At 33.4% G+C, this 22,068-nt stretch overlaps 3 protein-coding genes across 3 annotated transcripts; 1 reads left to right on the top strand and 2 right to left on the bottom strand.

Moving 5' to 3' along the window:
- Positions 1 to 5,853: 5,853 nt before the first annotated feature.
- Positions 5,854 to 7,161, bottom strand: LOC122315327 (short-chain dehydrogenase reductase 3b-like). Its single transcript, XM_043131182.1, has 2 exons — positions 7,035 to 7,161; positions 5,854 to 6,868 (listed from the first exon to the last, which is right to left on the bottom strand). Exons 1-2 carry the CDS (start codon positions 7,049 to 7,051, stop codon positions 6,094 to 6,096), a joined length of 792 nt encoding a protein of 263 aa, XP_042987116.1. The 5' UTR covers positions 7,052 to 7,161; the 3' UTR covers positions 5,854 to 6,093.
- A 6,019-nt stretch (positions 7,162 to 13,180) lies between these two features.
- Positions 13,181 to 17,323, top strand: LOC122316499. The gene is made up of 7 exons (XM_043133069.1): positions 13,181 to 13,607; positions 14,203 to 14,302; positions 14,718 to 14,813; positions 14,878 to 14,930; positions 15,678 to 15,726; positions 16,503 to 16,550; positions 16,794 to 17,323. Exons 1-7 carry the CDS (start codon positions 13,363 to 13,365, stop codon positions 16,884 to 16,886), a joined length of 684 nt encoding a protein of 227 aa, XP_042989003.1. The 5' UTR covers positions 13,181 to 13,362; the 3' UTR covers positions 16,887 to 17,323.
- Positions 17,324 to 18,211: 888 nt separating this feature from the next.
- On the bottom strand, positions 18,212 to 21,401 carry LOC122316498 (probable protein phosphatase 2C 49). The gene is made up of 4 exons (XM_043133068.1): positions 21,204 to 21,401; positions 19,874 to 20,071; positions 19,548 to 19,783; positions 18,212 to 19,090 (listed from the first exon to the last, which is right to left on the bottom strand). Exons 1-4 carry the CDS (start codon positions 21,252 to 21,254, stop codon positions 18,520 to 18,522), a joined length of 1,056 nt encoding a protein of 351 aa, XP_042989002.1. The 5' UTR covers positions 21,255 to 21,401; the 3' UTR covers positions 18,212 to 18,519.
- Positions 21,402 to 22,068: the final 667 nt, after the last annotated feature.

Below are 22,068 nucleotides of genomic sequence, written 5' to 3'. Positions count from 1 at the left end.
ACCAAACGCCACCTATCCATGTCATACTCAACAAATTATCATTACTACCGTAATTCTTAGTGGCACAAAATTGTCACCCCACAAAAAAAATAAATAAATAAAGAATAATCCCAACTCTTTATATTAGAATTTTCGTAAGTTCTTGAGAATAGGAACACCTTAATAAGAAACATCTATATAAGAATACCCTTATGCCCGAAAACAATACCCTACAACTTTTTTAAGAGAAAATTCACACTTTGAGATTTGAAATTCCAAATGACTAAAACCCCAAAAAGTTTTACATACCTTGTTTAATCAATCAATATCCATTGGAGAATTGACGTAAATCGAAAAGCCCTAGTGAGTGATGCAATATTAAAAGCGCATTCAAGACCTCCTTTAATTTAATCCCAAATTTTATAAATAAATAAAGACGAGGTTGCAATTGATGTTTGAGAAATGGGTGGAAGGGAAAAAAAATTAAACTATGGAGGAAGAACATACTTCTACATTAAAATTAAAACTCAACACTAAAAGAAGGATCATGTAAACATGAAAATCAAAACAGACAGCACAAAAATTTGAAATAGATAGCAATAGAAACTATAACAGACAGCAGCAAGTTCTTTTCTCTCTCAAGTTTTTCAAGTTTTCAACCATTTTTCCTTGATTTCTTAATGAATTATAGCTATAAAACATCCAGAAATAATTGCTAATGAATGTAGCAATTTATAGGATGTAGAAAGAATACCTTAGAGGAGAATTACAGAATTAGGCAGTGGAAAAACTCTAGAAGGTAATGTACTAACAGATTTTACTCTTATCACTAGGAACTTTTACATGATGGACCAATAAATTGTGTATACTAAATAAATTATGACCCAACCATTCATAGCATAGTAACCAAGCATCTAGATAATCAAGCATCCATATATATTAATAGTTACATAAGAGGGCGGAGAAATAGCATGCATGCTTTGAGTGTAGTGCTTTTTGACGACACAGTGGATGCCTCCTACTTCAGAGAGCCTGAGAACTTAATGATCCACCTGTAATATTAGCCTCAACGCTACTTATTAAAAAAAAAAAACTACTACAATGCTAGAGCTTCTTATACTGAAACCCACTAGCCTACGCAACTCGTTTAATAAAAGGATGTTGAAACAAATTAACACTTAAGAAAGGAAATCCCAGATAAAATGGGAGAAAAAAAAAAAAAGAACTAAGCCAGCATAGCTATTATTCCACGGTGGCTGAGCTAGGCTTCTCTATAATTATACCAAAGTATTCGCTATTTATCAATAAGACAATAACAAATAACAAAATTTCTAAAAAACTCACAAAATAGAAATAAGTGTAAATGTTCGTTTAAGATATCATAGGCCCGTGGATTCTCTAGTCTACAATTTAATAAACATTTTTTTATAAGTAAAAGGAAATCAATTTAACAAACTTTAAAAGCCTTTTGTATGACTGCAGGAGTTTTCATCAAATGGGATATAAAAAGCCAAAACCTCCACTCAAGTGATACTAATGGCCCCGATTCTTTAGTTTCTAAAATTTTCCAAATCCCAATGCAACAAAAAACACTAAAAAAATTTAAATTTTGTTGTTTTCCCTTTTATCTGACCAGTACCAGTCAATTTATAATTGTTGCAATTAGTGATGCTGAACTGCAACATACATATACTAATATACCATCAAACTTAACTTGTTGTTTTCAAGGATATTTGTAAATTCTATTCTTTCCTTTCAACATAATCCCAATTCTATCTTAACAAAAGCCCTTTTTAATCTTTTGAAGACATGCATGAGTCACAAGCAACTAAGCATACCTATGATTAGTCAAGGGATAAAGTTATAAAGTTTCCCAGAATTCAGGTCATCTTCAAGACTGTGTGTGTCAATAGCAACCCTCCATACTTCTCCATCATGCCACACGACGGCATCAATGAAAGACCCCTCGTCAAACATAGAAACATCACAGTTTAGTAACAAAAGAAACTTAGCAAATATAAAGACAAAAAGATACTTAGGACTTACTTCTACTTGCTTTCGTAGAATATCAATTCTGTTTTAGAGGCCTTCGCAGGCCCTTTTCAGGTTTGTATCTTCCATTTTAGTGTGTGTCTAGAAAAATAATATCATGATAAGTTATATTGCAAATCCTAATTAGCCCAAAAAAAATCCACAAAAATCTAAACCTCAATCAAGCAGAGTAATAAAAAACCCATTAGGTTTTCCTAAGCAAACAAATAAAACACTAGTTATGATAAACAAATACATAAAAAACAAGGCACAGAGTTGAAATTACCGCGATCTTTGAGCTAATCAGACTAATATTCTCCTTCCTCTGCAAACAAAAATCACAGAACATATCATCAAATCCATAAAAAAAATAATACATAAATTAAAAAAGGTGGAGAGAGAGAGAGAGAGAGAGAGAGGGAGAGAGAGAATTTGGGCATTTCGTAGGTATGATTTCTACTTCTTGTCCTCTCAGTTCAACATGTTTTAATTTCTGCACCGTCATGAAATTTGTGATATGCATACACATGAGTAAAAAAGACCAAACGCAAAGAGAATTGAATTCGAAATTGAAGTTCAACAAACAAAAATAAAAACTTTCAGAAAATGAAACTCAAGCCTAATGTTTGAAGCCCTAGATTAAACACGGCATGACATGGGTACCTCTACTGCTAAACCAGAGCTTCCATGCACGACCAACCACCACACGGCGAACACAAAGCAAACGGCTCAATCATATACATCATATGCATATATGCAACAGGAAAAAAATTACCAAACAGTGAATAAAAACCATACGGAATAATAACTCAAACAGAATAAAAGCCATATATGCTTATATGTGCATGATCAAATAGATCATTTTCTCATAGAAAATAACCTAACAAAAGGAACCTAAATCATACGGATGTCTATCACACCCAAAAAAAAAAAAAACCCAAAAACATTGAACAAAATCTTCCGATTTTGATGGCTTCAGTAAAGTAATCATTCAAACATTCGTTGTTTGAAAAAAAAAATAACTTTGGGAAGATCCATCGGTGTTCTTCTTCACCCACCTCTGTTTCTTATTGAGATGGAGGATGAGATTTCTCGGCCTTTGTCTTCTTCTTCGTCTTCGTCAGGCTGAGACCGGAGGCATGCGATGTTGGGGTTGGAAAGGAGGATGGAGGATGAAACCATGGGTCAGAGATTCGACACGAGAGACTGTGCTTCACTGATGGAGGTAGTGGTGTCTTGGTTTTGCTTTGCTAGAGGTGAGAGTGTGGTGGTGAAGAGGAATAAGCAAAGAGAGAGAGAGAGAGAGAGAGAGAGAGAGAGAGAGAGAGAGAGAGAGAGAGAGAGAGAGATGGTGGGTGGGAGTGTCAACATTGAAGAAAAACTAAAAAGATCATAAATGTAAAAAGACTAAAATGGACATCAGCAAAAGAAAAATAAAGGCAAACCCAACGAAATCTTGAATTACAGCTAAGGGTAAAATTGAAAAAAAAAGTTAGAAAATAATGTAGCATCCGGATTCCCAGATAGTAGAGTTTTAATATTTTTTTATGGCGTCTGACAAATTGTTATTACCTATATGCATGCACTGAGCAACTAAAAAAAAAAGTAACTTTTGTACGCATGCACTGATCCTGACCAATTGACAGAGGAGAAACAACAGTAGACTTTAGTACCAATGCAACCGATGGAAATCACATAAAATAAATCACTGACACAATCTACCATTCAAATAAAAAAATACAAATTTAGACTGCACAATCAGTAAAATATTTCTATTATAATCACAATTTAAAAACTTTTGCATGGACATTATATACAAAAATGGAAGGAAAAAGTGAAGATATGAAACACACGAAAACGGAATGTTTTACTGTTTATTATTGTAGTTGTAGTATAGATACTTATTATAATAGAAAGATATTAATAGTAAGAAAGACCCTCTTAGACGTTGTTGTATTATTATTTATGATATTCAACTTGCTTAGAAAAAAAGAAATAAAAAAACAGAAAGAAAAAAACAGAAAGAAAAAAAAGAAGCATGCTCGAGCTTATATAATTTTCGACAAATTAAATTTACAAGGAAAGTTTTACCGTCTTCTTTGCAAATAAATCATAGTTGTATTAATATTAGTTGATCATGTGACAAATATTTATTGTAGAATCTAATATTCTAATTATAAAAATAAAATAAAATTACAAATAAATTTTATATTAATATTAGTTGATCATGTGACAAATTTTCGCATCACTAGTACCGTATCTCATGATTTTTCAATTATAACCAAGCTTGCAAATAATTTTTTTGATTTCATTTTCAAACTCTTGGGTCCTTCAAATCATAGTTGAAGATTTGGTGCTACAACCAAAAAAAAAAAAAAAAACTAGAACGAGAACTAGACGTACTTTAATTATTTGTTTGATCAGGAAAACAATTTAGTAATAGTGTTATTTTTTAAGAAGTTGCTAGATATACAAAGAGATTCCACAAAGGAATCTCAAACATTGATATGGTACAATATCAATGTGCCAAATGTCCATATTCTCTAGTCCATATTTCCCTCACTTTCCCTTTCTTTTCTCTTTCCCCTGTGCACCCCCTCCCCTTAGCAACGCCCAGCCCCTCTTCCCCGTGGGCCCCCGCCCCTCAGCAGCATCGTCACAATTCGTTGATGACCACCACCACCAGCCATTCCCCCGACCAAACCCAGCCCCCCCACAGTGCAGTGCAGCCCCTCTCTTTCTCTGAAATCTAGTTGCAAGTCCCTTCACCCGAAATCAAGCCACAACCTCCTTATCAGCGTTCCATACTGGCAGTGCCACTTGGATCACCGGCATCTTTTGCCTATCAACCACCATGGCTAATGCTGGGAGGGGGCACGAGGGAAGGGAAGAAAAAAAACAAAATCAAGTTGCAGCCTTCTCATCGGGGTTCCACGCCAACGATGCCGCTTAGACTGCCGGCGTCTTCTGCCTACCATGATGTGGTCTCCAACCACCATGGCCAATGCTAGAAGGGGGAGCACAGGGAGAGGGTACAGGGGAAGGGTGAAAAAAAAAAAAAAAAAAAAAAAAAAAAAAAAAAAAAGGGAATAAAATATATGGGACCAATGTGTGAGATTTTTTGTGTTGAATTTTTTTTGTGTCTAAAATATTTTCTTATTTGTTAATCACAAGCTTCATGACTTATGAGCCCAAGTGGCACATTATTAATTGCTCAACATGAGCATGCATGTCTCCTTTCAGACTGCAAACATTGAATTGGGACACAGCAGCTTCAACTTTTATAGGGTGAACGTACACATATTCTTGCAAATTGCATTTTATATATATGTATTTCTTCCCCGAGTTCTAGGGTTGATGTCTTTATGATAATTAATTTGGTGATAAGCATCTGTCTCGACGGAGTGTGAGAATGCAGGAAGGAGGAAATCCTTCGTATATTTTCACCACGCATGCTCAATGCTCATCATGCGCATCATACCTAGCTAGCTAGGGCAGTCTCTCATAATTCCCCCATTTTTATTTTTATTTTTTATAAAAGACTCTGTCCTTTTCTATTTTTTCATTCGTTAAGTCACTGTCGGCAAATTAAGAGCCGTCCAAATTAGTGTAGAAGATGCAAATAAATATCTGTGTCTTTTCTTCTCCACTCCATTGTTTTAATTGTGGACAGAAAAAGAGGAGACTTTTTTCATTGATTTATATCCAATAAATCATTTTAATTTATTCATAATTCTTTTAAAAAAAATACGTGTTATGAGACAGATCAACATGAGATGGAGAAGGCCGGGCTTTGTTGAGGAGAACGAGAGAGCTGGCAGCTTTAAGTACTACATGTACACATAAGCAGACAAGACAGATGGATATATGTGAACTGGAAACACTAGTAAATGATAACAAAATTGCAGATTACAAGGAAAATGCACATGGGAAATCCCGGTAACAAGGTTTGACTTCGAAAAGTAAAATCATTTCAATTTTACAAGGAAGATGAAAAACAAAAAATAAAAATTAAACAATCAGAGCCAATCATACAATTTTATAATTAAATGCTGGCTACCTGCAAAAACCCTGCAGGTTTTTTTAGATTGCTGAAAAACGTTGATTAACCACGGTGAATCCTCCATCCACGCTCAAGTTGTGGCCACTGATGTAAGTAGATTCATCAGAAGCAAGAAACAAAGCAGCCTCAGCAACGTGCCTTGCCTTCAAAACAATGCCCTTCAAGTTTGCTGCGGCACAGCTGTTGGCTTCTACCTCATCTGGCTGCAGATTGTAAGCCATACACGAAAGAGGTGTAGCAATTCCAAACGGGGAAATGCAGTTGACTCTGATCCCTGAAGCCCCAAGCTCGCTGCAGGCCGCCCGGACAAGACCAACGAGGGCATGTTTCGATACTGTATATGCATGCGGGCCGGCACCCCCGAGCGAGGCCGCCACGCTCGTGGTGCATATGATGGATCCGCGTGTGTTTTTGCCCACCATGGCACGAGCTGCGTGCTTGATTGTTGCAGCCACTCCACGAACGTTTGTGGCCATGGTGTCGTCGAAGCCATTGATGTCAAGCTCCAGGATGCCAGTTTTAGGGCCTATAATTCCAGCGTTGCTGAACAAGACATCCAGGCTGCCATATTTTTCCAATGTGTAACTCACTGTTTCCTCAACTTGCTTCTCGTCTCTTACATCGCAATGGCGGTAACTCACTCTGTCTTGACCTATTGATGCTGCAACTTGATTGCCCAGTTCGTCTTGAACATCAGCAGCAACGACAAAAGCACCATTCTCGGCGAATAATCTGACAGCCTCCTCGCCAATTCCACTTGCTGCACCTGTGATGAGGGCAACCTTGCCCTCCAACCTAACGGAGGATCATCGAGTATAAACCGTGTTAGTAATCCGAGAAAAAAAAATTAGTTAGGCGCTAGGAAAATATTTTAGTCCTATGGAATAAAATTAGAAGGTTATTACAGGTGATCAGGTGCAGAGGCAGATCTAAGGGGATCGGGGAAAGATCAAAACCTTACCTTGGCTTAGTTGACATTGGTGATCGGTCCTGCTTCTTGTTCTCTTCTCAAACTTCCAGTAAGGCTCTTGGATCTGCTGCAAATATTACATTTGTCATCATATATATATATATATATATATTTATATATCTAAGATTTAGCAGGCAGCTAGCAGACCTCCATATGACGTGTGCATCAAAGACTAATTACCTTTTTTTTTAAGGCCTAGGAAATTGAGTGATTTGTTCAAGGTTATATGATTTTTGTTTTCATTTTTTAAATGTCTCATGAGTTGTAATTAAGTACCAATGATTTCGATTCTTGGATTTTTCATACTTTTAGTCAACATAGTGATTCCATTCATCTAATATATATACATGATGCATGGATACATACATATATATATATATATATATATGTATGTATACTAGGGAACATGCCCGGGTGTGTTAGCCCTGAGATGAACCTGATATAATTATTTATATAAAAAAAATGTAAAAAAATTAGTAACTTATTTTTCAAAAAAAAGAAAATACAAGGTTAAAAAAAGGTAAAAAAATCTAAATAAAAGAAATCTAAATTTCAACAAAATATGAGTATTGGTTTGCATCCATATTAGATTATCTATTTACTTTTTATATAATAATAAAATATTATTAATTTAATAATTTTTTAAATTTTTATCACAAATTTATAGTTCCATTAATTAAAATATTAATAATAATTATATTTTAATCAAATTAATAATATTAAATATTAATATTAATAATCATTATATTCTAATTAAATTAATAATTAATATTATATATTAAGTGTTTTAAGTATTTTATTAGTTAAATTTACTTAAAGTTGAATTTTACAATAAGAATGCTCTAAATCGTTTCTATTATGAAGAGTAAAATCATTTTAAATTTTTTATTTAAAAAAATTGAAAAAAAAAAGAAAGGAAAATGAGTATACTGTCAGAACAAAAATGACATAAAAAAAGATACGCCAATTCAAATGCGCCACAGGGCTATTAAGGGTCTTTTGGTAAAATATTATCATTCATTGAATTCTACAAATAAGCTACATGTCAAATGGTTAAAGGTCTTAAGGACCTTTTGGTAAAACATGATCCTTCATTAAATTCTACAGGAAAGCTACACATCAAATGATCAATGGTCTTAAGGATCTTTTGGTAAAACATAACTTAACGGAAAAATAACAAAAGTTAATGGAAAAAAAGAAAAGTCAATATTCACAGTTAGATAGTCATTTATTACAATAGAATAGATATGTATATTAATTCAAGAGAAGTGCTACAATCATAGAGAAATTCTAAAAAAATAAATTCACAAATTAACAAAGTTTTATATTATATGTTAGACGATCTGCTTTATAAAGCAGATCTACTTTATAATAAAAATAATTTTATAATCTAACGTACCATATTAAATATTGTCGATTTATAAATTTACTTATATATAATGTTTTGTGGCTAAAATATTATTAACTAGAATAGAAAAATTGTTGTAAAACGCAAAAACTATTAATAATGCATTTAACCTATATGTAATTAATCTCGTCGGTTATAGGACAGGACAACAAATTGATAAGGATTAGGAAATAAACTTTATGATGCCATCAATTATTGTTTCAAGTCAACTGTTCATTGAAATTTCAAAACTCATCGTATTCCTACCATTCGAGTAACAGTTTAAGCATTCAGCCGAAATTTTGTATAATTTATTAATTCTCTGGTCATCAATGGTGTTTCGTTCTTGAAAAATTTAATTATTATATACTAAAAACTGCAACTGGCTCTATTTTTTTTTTTTTTTATTCTTTTAAGCCCTTCCATTTTTTAACCATTCCATGTTAGCATCTAGGGCCGCATGCGTTAAAATAGTTGATAGCGATAGCTAGCTAGCAATGAATTGTTTAGTTTAAGATAAATAAACATGACAGGTAGATCATCTTACATTATTTAATAGAGAACTGGTATATATATATATATAATTTAAAAATTGATATAATTTTATAAGATCTGTTAGATTTATTTTATAATAAAAATAATTTTATAATTTGACGTATTACATCAGTTTATAAATTTATTTTTGTATAATCCGTTTTATGTTTAAAGTATTTTCCTACTTAATATCATCTATAAATTAAATAAATCTCATCACTAAATATCTTAATATCTATATATTCGTGCATCTCTCTTCTAATTACATCAAATGTTTTTAAAAAAATAATGGTAAGTATCTCATCCTCGTAAAATGATCTAAAGGGCATGATTAACCTATTTCTTTAATCTAATTCAACAATGATTAATTTTAAGAGAAGTATATTACTAAGTTGAGTACTGTCTCAATAGTCATTGGATTACTCTCACGTAGTTTGACATATATTAGATCTTAGGTTTAAATTCGTCTTAAACTATCAGTATTAGCAGCATATGATGCCTATAGATTCCTTAAATTATATAGAATTAAAATCTAAATTATGATTTAAACTCGTCTTAATACGCAAGACTTTCAGTCATCTAAAACCAACCTTCCTACCTATTACCTCATGATATACTCATTTTCAATTAAAAAGAAAATAGAGAATTAAATAGCCATAAACCGAAAACTAAACTCCAATTGCAATCTATATAATATCCAACTCGTATGGATCCAATAATGCTAATCAGATAAAGCATCCTCAAGACTCATTCAATCAATTAAGACTATATAATATAAATATTATACGTAGGTTACATAGGTTGCGGTGCTCGATGAAGTGACCTTAGTGCCCGATTCTGCTACTTCTTGTCCTAAAGCTCAATTTAGGCTTAGGTTACCATGCATACTGGTGTTTGGTGAGGCTCAAAGTTGGTGTAGGGTCGGGTAATTGGCCTAGTGGTAAGTTCATTTTACCCCCGGCCAACTTATATAAAGTAAATAAATAATAAAATACTTTACATCTTTTGGATGGATTATTATTATTTTTACTTCATTTTTTTACTTTTACTCTTATAGATCAATATTTTAATCATTCCATCACAATCCCTAAAGAACGAATGATTCGACACTTGAAATATTTTAGAATTTTATGAATAGTAAGGAGATTATTTGATTAAAAATATTTTATTAAAATTTTAAAAATCAGATAAAAAGTTGAATAAAAATATTTTAAAATTAAAAAATTGTTTGAATATAATCTTATTTTAAAGTTTGTAAAATTTGTATTGATGTTTGTATTTTATTTTGAGGTTTGTAAAAATTATGTTAATTTTTGTATTTCAATAATTATTAAGTAATAATTAAAGGAAAAGGTAAAAAATTTAAAATAAAAAAATATTTTATATTTGATTTATGTTTAAACATTAAATTATGAGAATTTTTGAAAATTTTCTTAGTATCCAAACATGGCCTTAATCTAACCCATGGATCAAACAATTATCACATTAGCAACGAGATATTACCACCCCTCCAATGATTGCTTTAATTGATTACTATTGCGTACTTTTACTTTTTATGTTTTATTTTTTAAGATTTTTCGGACTTTGAAAAGGTTTTTAGTTCTTCTTTTAAGTTTTCTTAAGAGTGGCATATCATGTCATGCAATTTTTAATTTTTTTTTTAAATTTAGAACATTAATAAAAAGATTGATTTAATCAAAATTGAAATATATATATATATATCATGTGTTAGGACAATTCTCAACAGTGTATGCAACGCTTTTAATGGCCACCTAATGAAAAAGAGAACAACCTTATGTGATCCTATCAGATGTTTTCGTTGCTTAAATTAGTGAGAGAAGTTAAAATTTGTAAATCACTCTAATTTTTTGTATTGAAATTTAAAAACGTTATTTTGTTTTTTATGTTTATTTAGGAGTTGTAATTATTAAATAAAAATATTTAAAATTAAAAATATTTAATTTTTGTATAATATTTAAAAGAATATATCTTATTTTTAAGAATATTCGAGATATGCAGTGCCCAACGGGAACTAACTCAACCAAAAGTCAAACCCGATAGATTATTTTAATATCTAAACCAAATAAAATATTAAAAAATAATAGTTATAATGGTAAACGTGGAAGCGACATGTAATTATTTAAAAAAAATAAATTAATATATGATTTATATAAAATAAAATTTAATTTTTTAATAATAAATATTACTCTTTTTAAAAATAATTATATATAATACGTACACATACTATATACTATAACTACATAAACAAAACACTTAAAACACACTTAACATGAGATTATAAAGAAGATTAAAAACAATTTTAAATGGCATTTAAAAAATAATAATATTTAACATGGTAGACGAAGGGTGCATGACGGTCCACGCCGCCCCCGAGAAAGTTTGGTCTTTGCTCACCACGAGATGCCGGCCGTGGTGGGTGGCCACCAACCAGTCTGATTTTATTATTCTTCTTTGAAAAAAGCAAGCGATCCGCTGGCTCTCGCTCCTTTTTTTTTTTTTTTTTTTTTTTTCAGTTTTTTATTTTTATTTTTATTTTTTTAGTGATTAAAAAAATATTATTTAATAACATTATAAATTTTTTTTTTTAAATATTTAAAAGTGTTAAACAATGATTAAAAAAAAAAAAAAAACTCCTGACGGGGGGCCTCCAACTGTCTGACCCACCATTCTTTGTAACTATATAATTTTAAAGAAGGCAATATAAATAATATGTTAGAAAGTCTATATATTTCTTTATTTATTTAGGTAATTGGACTTTAGACGGTGCTAATATGCGCCCTAGCGATATGTGTATCCCTAGTGCATTTACATTTTTAAAATGTTTTATATGAATTATCAAATTTTAGAGATAAACTCAGACAACATAGTATTGTTTTCCTTATATTTATATGGTTTGTTTGGAAACACAACTGTTTTAAAATATTTTAAAATTATTTTACTATTATTTATCAACTAATTATTACTATTTTATTATTATTTATAGATATTTTGAAATATTTTTAATATCTAAACAGGCTCCAATTAGTTTAAATTGAAAATAATAAATATTTTTTTTTGTTTCATGTTATTGATTTTGACGGTTCAGACCTAATTAATTAAGTGATTGTTCGTAGGCGGAGAATATTAGTAAATTTTGGCGATTACATTTATTTAATTTAATATTAATTTTGGTGATTACTTAGTTTTAAGATCATCTTATGCACTTTTTTTTTTTTAATATAGAAATAATCTCCTTGGATGTAAGATAGAAATAAGACCCTTTAATAATTTTTAACTCCATCAATATATTAATCGAATCGTATGGCCAAATCACATATTGTCATGTTTAATTTTATTTTTTTAAAAGTTGATTTTACCTTTTAAAAAAACTATAAATATAAATATATATATATTTATATATATATATAAGTGGAGGTCACCACCGTGGTGGTGATTGGTGACTACCCAACCATCCGTGGCTAGACCTAGGCACCCACATGGTGGCCAAAACCTTTATTTATATTATTTTTTAAAAAATTTATGTTCAATCACTTTTATGTATTTTTTTATATAGTTTATTGATATAATTGGTTATATATTAAAAAAAAATTAATACAGTCAATCATATCAATAAAATTCATATGAGTATACAAAAATGACTATATGTATCATTATTTATTAATTTTTAAAAGAAAATAAAATTTACACATGACAACTTGGAATTCTATATGCATTCAATTGATATGATGGACAACAAAAAGTTAACAAAGACATATTTCTACTCGGCTAAATGTTGGATATATTTTTTTTATAATTGATTAATCTTAAATATAATTTTGGAGTGTGTAAATTTTAAGTATTTATTTGGAAGGAAAGTAGAGTTTATTATTAAAAAAGAATTTTTTATTGGAATTTTAGATTTATTTACTTTTTTTCAAAAAGGATAAATGAGGTTTATTTGAATTTTGTAAATTCTATGATTGTAAATATAATTTTTTAAAAATTTAATGAATATTTGTAAAATAGTTGAAAATATTTTATTAGAATTTGATAAAGGAAAGAGAAAATATTAAATATAAATATTTTAAAAATAAAAATTTTTAAATATAATTTTTTTTTAAAATTTATAATAATTATATTAATTCTTACATTTAGGGAATGATTAGATAATAATTAGTTAAAAAATATTATAAAGATAACACGGGCGGTTGAGTCGTTGACCAAAATATTCAAAATATTCGCAGTTGGGTCTCTCGCATCTATAATGCAACAGCTAGAAAAGCTTCATACTCCACAGCTGAGAAATCTCTGATAAAGCTGGCTTGTGTCGTGGATTTGTTGCCTTCGGAGGTCAATCAGTATCCCTCTTTCCTGGTTTTCTGCTAAAAACAGTGTGTCATGTCTGCAACAGCAACATCCCTTGTGATTTCGAGCCCAAACCTTTTGGGTTTGATGACAAAAACAATACCCAGAAATGGTAGTATCCTCTTCTGCTCCATAGCCATCGTACCCCCTTGGAGAAGCTACCATTCTTTGGGACCACCGTCTATGTTCTTCAGAATCCCATATGGGTCCTCCAAGGGAAGCTCGGTCTTCACCGCCTCCAAGCCCTTTGCTCCTGTCATGGAATGGCAGAATTGCACGTAAAAACTCGATCTTTCTGAAGAAATTTTTTATTTTTTATTTTTTTTATTTTTATTTTTATTTTTATTTTTTTTTATTTTTTATTTTTTATCTCCATATTGTTTGTTCCATAACGGAACTTGGAATGTTATTGCCCTGATGCATAAAATTTTAGGCTTTTTATGGGCTTCCTGTAATTTTGGTCATGAATGATTTGGTGTATTGATTGGATTCTTACCCGGCAGGTATAGTGCATAATTTTCTTTAACGCTGTTGCGCATCATTTCCATTTCGTTGAAGATCTGCATAATTTACCTAGATTTATAAGAGTTGAAGTAGGCATGTGGAATCTATTAATTGATGCTACTCCAGTGATATCATTTTTGTAGAACAATGATTGATTTTGTAAGTCTTTTGTAGCTTCGTTCTTAATATTAATATCAGAATCTGATAGTTTGATGCCAAGATGCTCCCCCATGTTGATCCTTTTGATTAAATATAATGCAAGTCCTTACATATATATAGTCAGTTCTTGGCGTGCCAAGGCTGGCAATTTGAGCTAAGATATCTGCTTACTGGTTACTACCATTAACTACAAAATGTGACAATATGCAGGGTCAAGGTGGAAACTGACGTGCCTGTTTCAGTTGCCTATAACTGTTACTCTGATCGTGAAGCCGTTCCCCGTTGGATGCCCTCTATTTCCTCAGTAAAGGTGCCGCAAGATTGAATTTCCAAAGTACTGCCAATTCCAATTATTTTACTTGTGTGAACAAAAGCAAAGTATCCTTTCCTTTGTAAAGGTCATAGGGGGTGCTTAGTTTCTTGTATAGCTAATCTAATACTACTGGACACTTGACTCAGTTTTAATGCTCAGCTTAATCAGGCTAACAGTCCATATATTATTGTGCCAAACTTGAGAAGGTGGAAATGGTTCTGCTTTTCATAGCAGTTATAACTGTCGAGCATGTTATTGCAGACTTGCGTTAGTTTTGAGTTTTCAACCCTGCCAATTTAATGCCTAAAGAGTGCATCACTGTAATGATATTATTGAGTATTGAGTCCCATGTAGTTGATCAGTTTCAGAGTTGTGATTCTTTGAGAACTTGATGCTTCGTTTCTCCTACCAGATATTGGAAGACAAGCCCGAGCTATCTCGATGGTCGATGAAGTATAAAGCATTTGGCCGCGATGTTGATTTCTCTTGGCTTACACGAAATTTTCAGGTAAGGATGTTTTTGTCTCCCCTTTTCCTGTAATTTGAATCATAATATGATACACTTTTTGCAGCCTATCCCAAATCAAAAGATCCACTGGAGATCCCTGGAAGGTGTTCCTAACAGGTAACTATAGAAACAGTGATACAGTATAGTGTATTTTATCTGTTATTTACCTTTTCAGTTCAATGTCAGTGGTGAATGTCTTCCGAGGCTTTATTAGGCGAAGCATATGATGGCAAAGGAAGAAAAAGGAAGATTAAACTCTCACACTTAATACAGAATCTGAAAAGTAAACAAAGAAAAAGAGTATAAATGGAGTTTTGAAGGTAGTCAGTCATCTTCTGGGTGATGTCTTAGCACATTGACATTTCCCTAGTTGCCTTGTAGTGTTTAGTGTTTCTTAGATGACAATGTTCAGTTTGATATCTCAATGAAATCAATTATCTGAAAATGATGGATAATTTAACAAGTTGGCTTTCCTGCATCATATGCCAAAGTCCAAACTGCTTCAAATTTTTTGGGTGTTGCTTATATTTTGAAGAACATTAAAACAACAAAGTTAAAAAGCCTCAACTTCTTAGATTCATCACGAAGGCACTCTCAGCAATTTAAGCTATTCAATTTTGACAGTTCTTGTGAACATGAACTGGCAAACTATCTTCAATTTTGACAGTTCTTGTGGACATGATCTGGCAAACTATCTTCTCAACTGCTGTACTTGCTCATCTTTAAGTCCCCTTTCATTTATAGAACTAAACGTTAAATGCTGTAGTTATTTGCTATACTTTTAGTTCATAAACCTTATCTATATGTTTTGTTTTCATTTAAGTTATTAGTATAATCCTGATAGACTGATTTTTCAAATGGCAGAGGTGCTGTTCGATTTTATCCGAAAGGTCCTTCATCATGCATAGTTGAAGTAAGGGTGCTTTTCCTACGACATTTAATTTAGTTTTTTCCATTTTACTTTTTAGAAAATCTTGGTCAAACACCTTCTGTGATTTGGTGTAATTAAAATTTGACTCCTGTGTTTTTTTTAGAAATAACCCTTTGTCCCATGAGTTACTGAGAAATGGGTCCTTCCATTACCCTTTTCATCCATCAATGTCAACTGAAAACATGTGGCAGTCCGCATGAAAACTTTAGTACTTTTTAAAATAAAAACTCAGAAAAATATAAAAAAATATTGAAATTATAAAGTTCAAATTTTCATCATTAGAAAAAGTAGAGGCTACCCCTTGGTAGCTTGATGGGGTGACCATCAGCTACCCCTTGGTAGCTGAGTTCTGCCACCATGGGGATGGCTAGAGCTATTTGCTGTAACAGTTAATAGCTTTTTCAAATCATAAAAAGGTCTATTTGCTAGCTTTTTTAATTTTAATAATATTAAAAAAAAACTCAAATTTTCCATGTGGCAGTCTCGTGAACTATCACTTGCTTTTTGTAACGTTGATAAGACAAAAATTCTAACAGAGTGACCCATTTCTTAGTAACGCATAGCAAATGGTTTATTTGTGAGGAAAAAAAAAAATAACATAAGGGCCTCGTGCTCTCTTCCTAGCAGGGCACAGTTTGATGAACTTGTGGGGATATACATGCCATCAATTTGATACAATGTCTCTCCTATTGTTTTCCACTTTTTATGGCTTAGGTTCCTCATATGCCCTTACAATTATTTGCATTTGTTCTTTCCAGCTGACAGTGTCATATGAAGTTCCTCAGATCTTCGTTCCAGTGGCATCGGTAATCTTCTAACTCTTTTTTGTTTTTGGCATGTTATGCATTGCTTCATGCTGGAGCAAACGTATCTGTTGTTTTGATTGGTAAAGGAAAGGGATTTAAGAAATAAAACGGAGGCATATGCCTCAAACTTCCCTTCCTCTATTCTCCATCTTTCAATCCGTGCTAGATGTTTCTTTGCTTTAAAGATGTATCATGGATGATGTCATCCATCGATTTTCTTTTTCTGATGTTAAACTTATCCAGGCACTGCAACCATTTCTTGAAGGCTTACTACGAAGTGATATGGAACGATTTGCATCATTTGTAAAATCCTACCAAGCAGACCCAACTAGATGACGGTACAAATGACAACTAAACGTCATGTTCAGTAGATTTCACTGATTCTTTCGATGTGGAATGCGTGTTGGCCACATCCAATTGTAATGCTTTCTTTGTAAAGAAATAATATTACATGTATCATGCAATATGCTCATCATCGGAGTCAGCTCTCCATTATTGATGATAGCTCCTAGAATAAGCTCCCAGGGGTGAAGTTTAGGTGACTGATCCAAACCAGCCTGGACCCTGTTATGAGCCTTTGAGATTGATCGAGAAACAGGTCTGAGGACTTTTTTTTTTTTTTCCTTGTAATCAACAGGTCTATGGACTGGAAAACTTGCAGGATCGGTTTGACGTGAGTTTCCTATTTTTGGAGTATTTTTGGAGTTGATGGAAAAGAAAATATTGATATATCAGAGGTACCTTAGCCTCCAACAAGCCATGTTGTTGAACAATTATTTTCTGAAACTTATTCAACCCCATCTGGTTTATAAATACAATCACAACCCCGAAGCAAACGCAAACTGAAATAACAAACAAGCTCGTATAACTCAAATTAAAGTTTTCCAAGCAAACTCTTTGAGCACTTGCATTCACCCATATACTAGCATATTTTGCTCCCTCTTTGTGGAGAGAGAACAGTTATAAGCAAGTCAGAGAAGATCGATCTTCCCAACTGGAAATGTGCAATACAGATATGCCTCCCTTTCTAATGTTTGAAACAGACCAGTGTGCTGGATTTTATTTTATATAGAAACAAATCAAGTATTAATAAGGTTAAAGATCTGAAAACAGGGAACAGGACCCAACAAACACACTCATGTAACGGTTGGAACAGTCCAACGTGCTGGATCGTGTCGTGAGTAGAAGAAACTTCGCAGTTCATGAGCTGTTCAGAGCTTCGTATTCGGGAAAGGCTGTATGAGGCAGGTGGATGACAATTGTCACGGTCATACCTCCCTGTCGGGATGTCAGTCTTTAGGTCTGTAACGATAATGGATCTGTAAAATTATATATGGCAACCCTCTTTATAAAATATTCTTAAGCTACTACTACTACGCCAAGACACCTGTTGATTTGCTTGATTTGATTATGAATATGGTTTATCGGATCTGGGATAGGTTGCAAGATCATTGGAGAGAGAGAGAGAGAGAGAGAGAGAGAGAGAGAGAGAGCGCAATTTCTCTTAACTGTTCATCTCATGGTCAAATAATCCGCTTTTTGTTTTGAAGTCTGAGGGCGAGTTACCATGTGACACTTGCGAGTGTCCCTGGCGGTATAGGCATGGCGAATCATCATGGATGCTATCTTAAAAAGTGTAGTTCCCACTTGCCATAATCAAATAAAGAAGAAACAGAGACCTTTTATTAAGAAAATTTACATTAGGTACACACGATGAATCAAAAATGGATCATCAGAAGGGCAGGTCACTCTGGACTGTCAACAAAATAATCATAATGACTCTGTTAACAGGATGCATCCATATGGAACATCTCTACCCCATCATCCACCTAAGCTGGTTATGTACATCAGCCCAGAGCTCACCACGAATAGCTGAATAATCAGCACCAACAAAACTGCTAGCTACTTTTTCTCCCATCTCACTGAAGCAGCCAAAAACAGTTTAGTTTATTAAAAAATGTATTTACATTCAACTGCTGGCACTGCCATCCAACAAGCTCCTCAGGCTACAAAGGGCTTCTGCAGAGAGGCTACAGCACCTCATCTTCGGTTGCCGTGGTGGTGATGGCTCCCAGTTATCCAGAGAAGAGAAGCAGACAACAATCACAGTGAGATTGTCAAATGTGTTGAGACGCAAGGCTTCCATGACAAGGTCCCTAGCACACTGTTCTGGGTCACCATGCCGCCGCAGCCCACGACGAACAAGGCTAACTGCTTGCTGACTAGACATCACATCCCAAATTCCATCACACCCCATGACGAGGAACTCATCATCCTCAGTTAGAACCACCTGCTGAAATTCTGGATCTGCAATAAGTGGTGAAGAAGAACCACGAGGGAACTTCAGATCCCAGTCCCCCAAGGCTCGACTAACTGATAAAACACCATTGAGATACCCGTCATCGATGAACCCACCTAACTCTTCAACTCGCCTCCTCTCTGATGGATAAATGGGTTTGTGGTCTTGAGACATGTCGATTGCCTTTCCTTTCCGAGAAAGAACTGCTCTGCAATCACCAGTATTGGCAACCAAGAGAAGCCTGAAAAAGAAGAGTTCTGTCAGCAGGAAGTTATACTGAAAATAACTAAGCAGAACAATTAAACCAAAGCACATACAGAGCAATTGGCATTCTTCTTGAGCTAATACACATTTTTTTACTTAAAAAAAAGGGAAAACAAGACAAGTATATAGCCAACATCAGCCCGTCTAGCCAATATAGCAAAAAGGTATGCCAAGGAAATCAGGAATGGGCAAATGTTAACTGTTTCAAGTAAACATAAAACAAGACAGGCGAACAAACCAACACTAATATTCCTCACTAGGCGTATTTTAAATCGACGGTGATTATTCCACTAATCATACATAGAAACTGGACTTGATAAAAGCAACTGCACTAAACGCTAAAATGGAATAAAATGATTGCGTAGAGCCAATATCATGCAATTGAAACAATGGTTTTCCATGGAGAAACGAAATTCTAAAGCATGTATATATACCTTCCAAATATCAAAGCAGTAAGAGCTGTTGTCCCAGAGGAACTGCTCACACCAAATTCATCTGCTAAGGCTAGGTCAGCCAGAAGATATGCTTTCCGAAGTGAGTTCTCAACCTCCTCTAAGAAGGCATCATCCACTTCTGATGTTTGGGGGAAGTCGGCATCTTCAAAAAAGAGTCTAAGAACATTTTTTCTTATATAAGCTGCTGCTTCAGGTCCTCCATGACCATCAAATACCTGTGTAATATATACACGATCAGCCAGTTATGAAGCAATACAATTATCAGTACTAATGTCATAGCAGTGATAGACTCAAGAGCTCATTACCCCATAAAAAGCACTTGGTTTAGGAAACTCAAAAACTGATCCCAAGAGTGAGGATAAATCATCTATATGTATATGCTCATCTTCCATGTATCTTCGAGGACCAATGTCAGCGAAGCTACCAGAGCGGACACTGGGCATAAATTGTAGGATGGAAGATTCAAGGACTGCATCTGGGATTTTGTCCACAGGCTTGATATCCTATAAATACAGAGAACTTGATCATCAATTTTCCCCCTTGAAGGCTAAACATTGAAACCAACAATTAATCATATTACTAATACTAAGTATTAACACTAATGCTGATAGCTTTTGTGCACGAATAGAACACACATAATCTTCAATGTCGGAGCATCAATTTTATAGCTTCAATTTACTGGAAAAACGAGAGGATTCCCTAGCATTGCTAACCTTAAATGTTGAAAAACCATCAAAACATAACAGATAACAAAGACAAAACCATATACCTCATATGCCCTGTTGTTATATACGTATGGGCAAGTATAGATTACTATATTTTGAAGACTCTCGTCAATGAACTGAAAGTAAACTGAGTGATTTGAGAGGCGGTTATTGACAATTATGAACTATTAGGTTGATAAATATGTCAACTTTCGGCACACATCTCTATATTGTGTTCTGTACGTCTGTGTTATATGGTTTGCTAGTGTACATAGAGGTTCGCTTTCCAAATTATTATGCATATTTACATTGATTAGGCCTTGTTATTCATAATTATAAAGAAAAGCTGGCTTATAATTAAACAAAATTAAGATATCACGCAAACCCCTAGATTTAGAATCCCAAGTATATGACACAACCATACTTTTACAACTTTATAGAACTTCCTTTAATCCTTGAAAAAAGATATACTTTCAGAAGGCCCTAGATCAAAATCCTTTCACCTATCCAACGGAAACATAAAAGCACAATATCAATCATAAAACCAATACATGTTTTCACGAGATCCTAAAAATATTCAGCTAATTCAATCTTTAAGACCCAACACAAAACACGCCCTAAAGTCCAAAAGATTCAAAACATTAGCTTCATATTGAAAAGAAGCACAAACCCACAATCCAGATCCCATTTATACCAAGTATATGAACAAAGACACCAAAGTAAGACCAATCGAGCTGAGAATTAAGAACAACACCAATCTAAAAACCCATGCAAATTCAACATCTAAGCATCATGCGAAAGAGGTCCTAAAACAAAAGGAAAAAAAAAAAAAAAAACTCCTAACAGCAGATTAAAAATTAGCAAAACCCATTAGCAAATTACCAAGTACAACACCAAAGAAACAAAAATTGAAGCTGATTAGAAAGCTCACCTCCAACACAGGCACGCTCGTTTGGCACACAGATTCGATTTCAGCAACCATTTTCCAATATCATACCAGAACAAACAAAACCCAAAAGATAAAAACAACAAGAAGAGGATATTTCGATATTTTTCTCGGTCTTTCTTAAGAATTTTCTCGCACTCTCTGTTTGGCTCGTATGTTGAAGCGATCAAAATCGTCTGTAAGTAGCGGTTGAAGTGGTACTTATAGTAAGAGTCGCGTGGTGGAAACTGATTGACCGGTGGCTACCGGTGAAGATGTCTAGATGATGGACAGGTGTGAGCTTATAGGACGTACGATACGTGGGAACTGTGAAGCGCACACGCAATGAGGGCTTCGCGGGACGGACACGTTAAAGTCTCACGTTGACGCGTGAGCCTTCGCGGTATTCTTCTAAAATAACATAAAAACCCTTCACGTGCCTTCATGAATGAGCTGGCATGTTGACTTTTGTTAGTGTTGATGGAGGGGTATAGATGGGATTATCCGCAAGTTTTAAATGTTTCCTAGGGACGAAAATTCTCGACGACCTCAATCTGGAGTGCTTTGATCTACGCGTGGCGCATGTTGTTTACGTTTTTTTATTTTTTTGAATGAGCGCATGTTGTTTACGTTGGGACTTGGGATCGAGTTATATATTTTCTCCGCGTTTATTTCATATTTTCTTTTAGTCAATGAATAATGCATGTAATTATTTTGTACTTATCTATTTTATTATTTATTTTTGCAAAACTATTATTTTTTTAATGAAATTAATAATTTATTAATTAAGGTCAAATTGATTCGAGTTGAATATTGTCCAAACGGTACTTTATTAACTAAGGTCAGATTGCTTCATCCATTAAGTTTAAAA

This window comes from Carya illinoinensis, chromosome 7, assembly GCF_018687715.1.
Source record: "Carya illinoinensis cultivar Pawnee chromosome 7, C.illinoinensisPawnee_v1, whole genome shotgun sequence".
NCBI lineage: Eukaryota > Viridiplantae > Streptophyta > Magnoliopsida > Fagales > Juglandaceae > Carya > Carya illinoinensis.
This window is presented reverse-complemented; position numbering and strand designations above follow the sequence as displayed.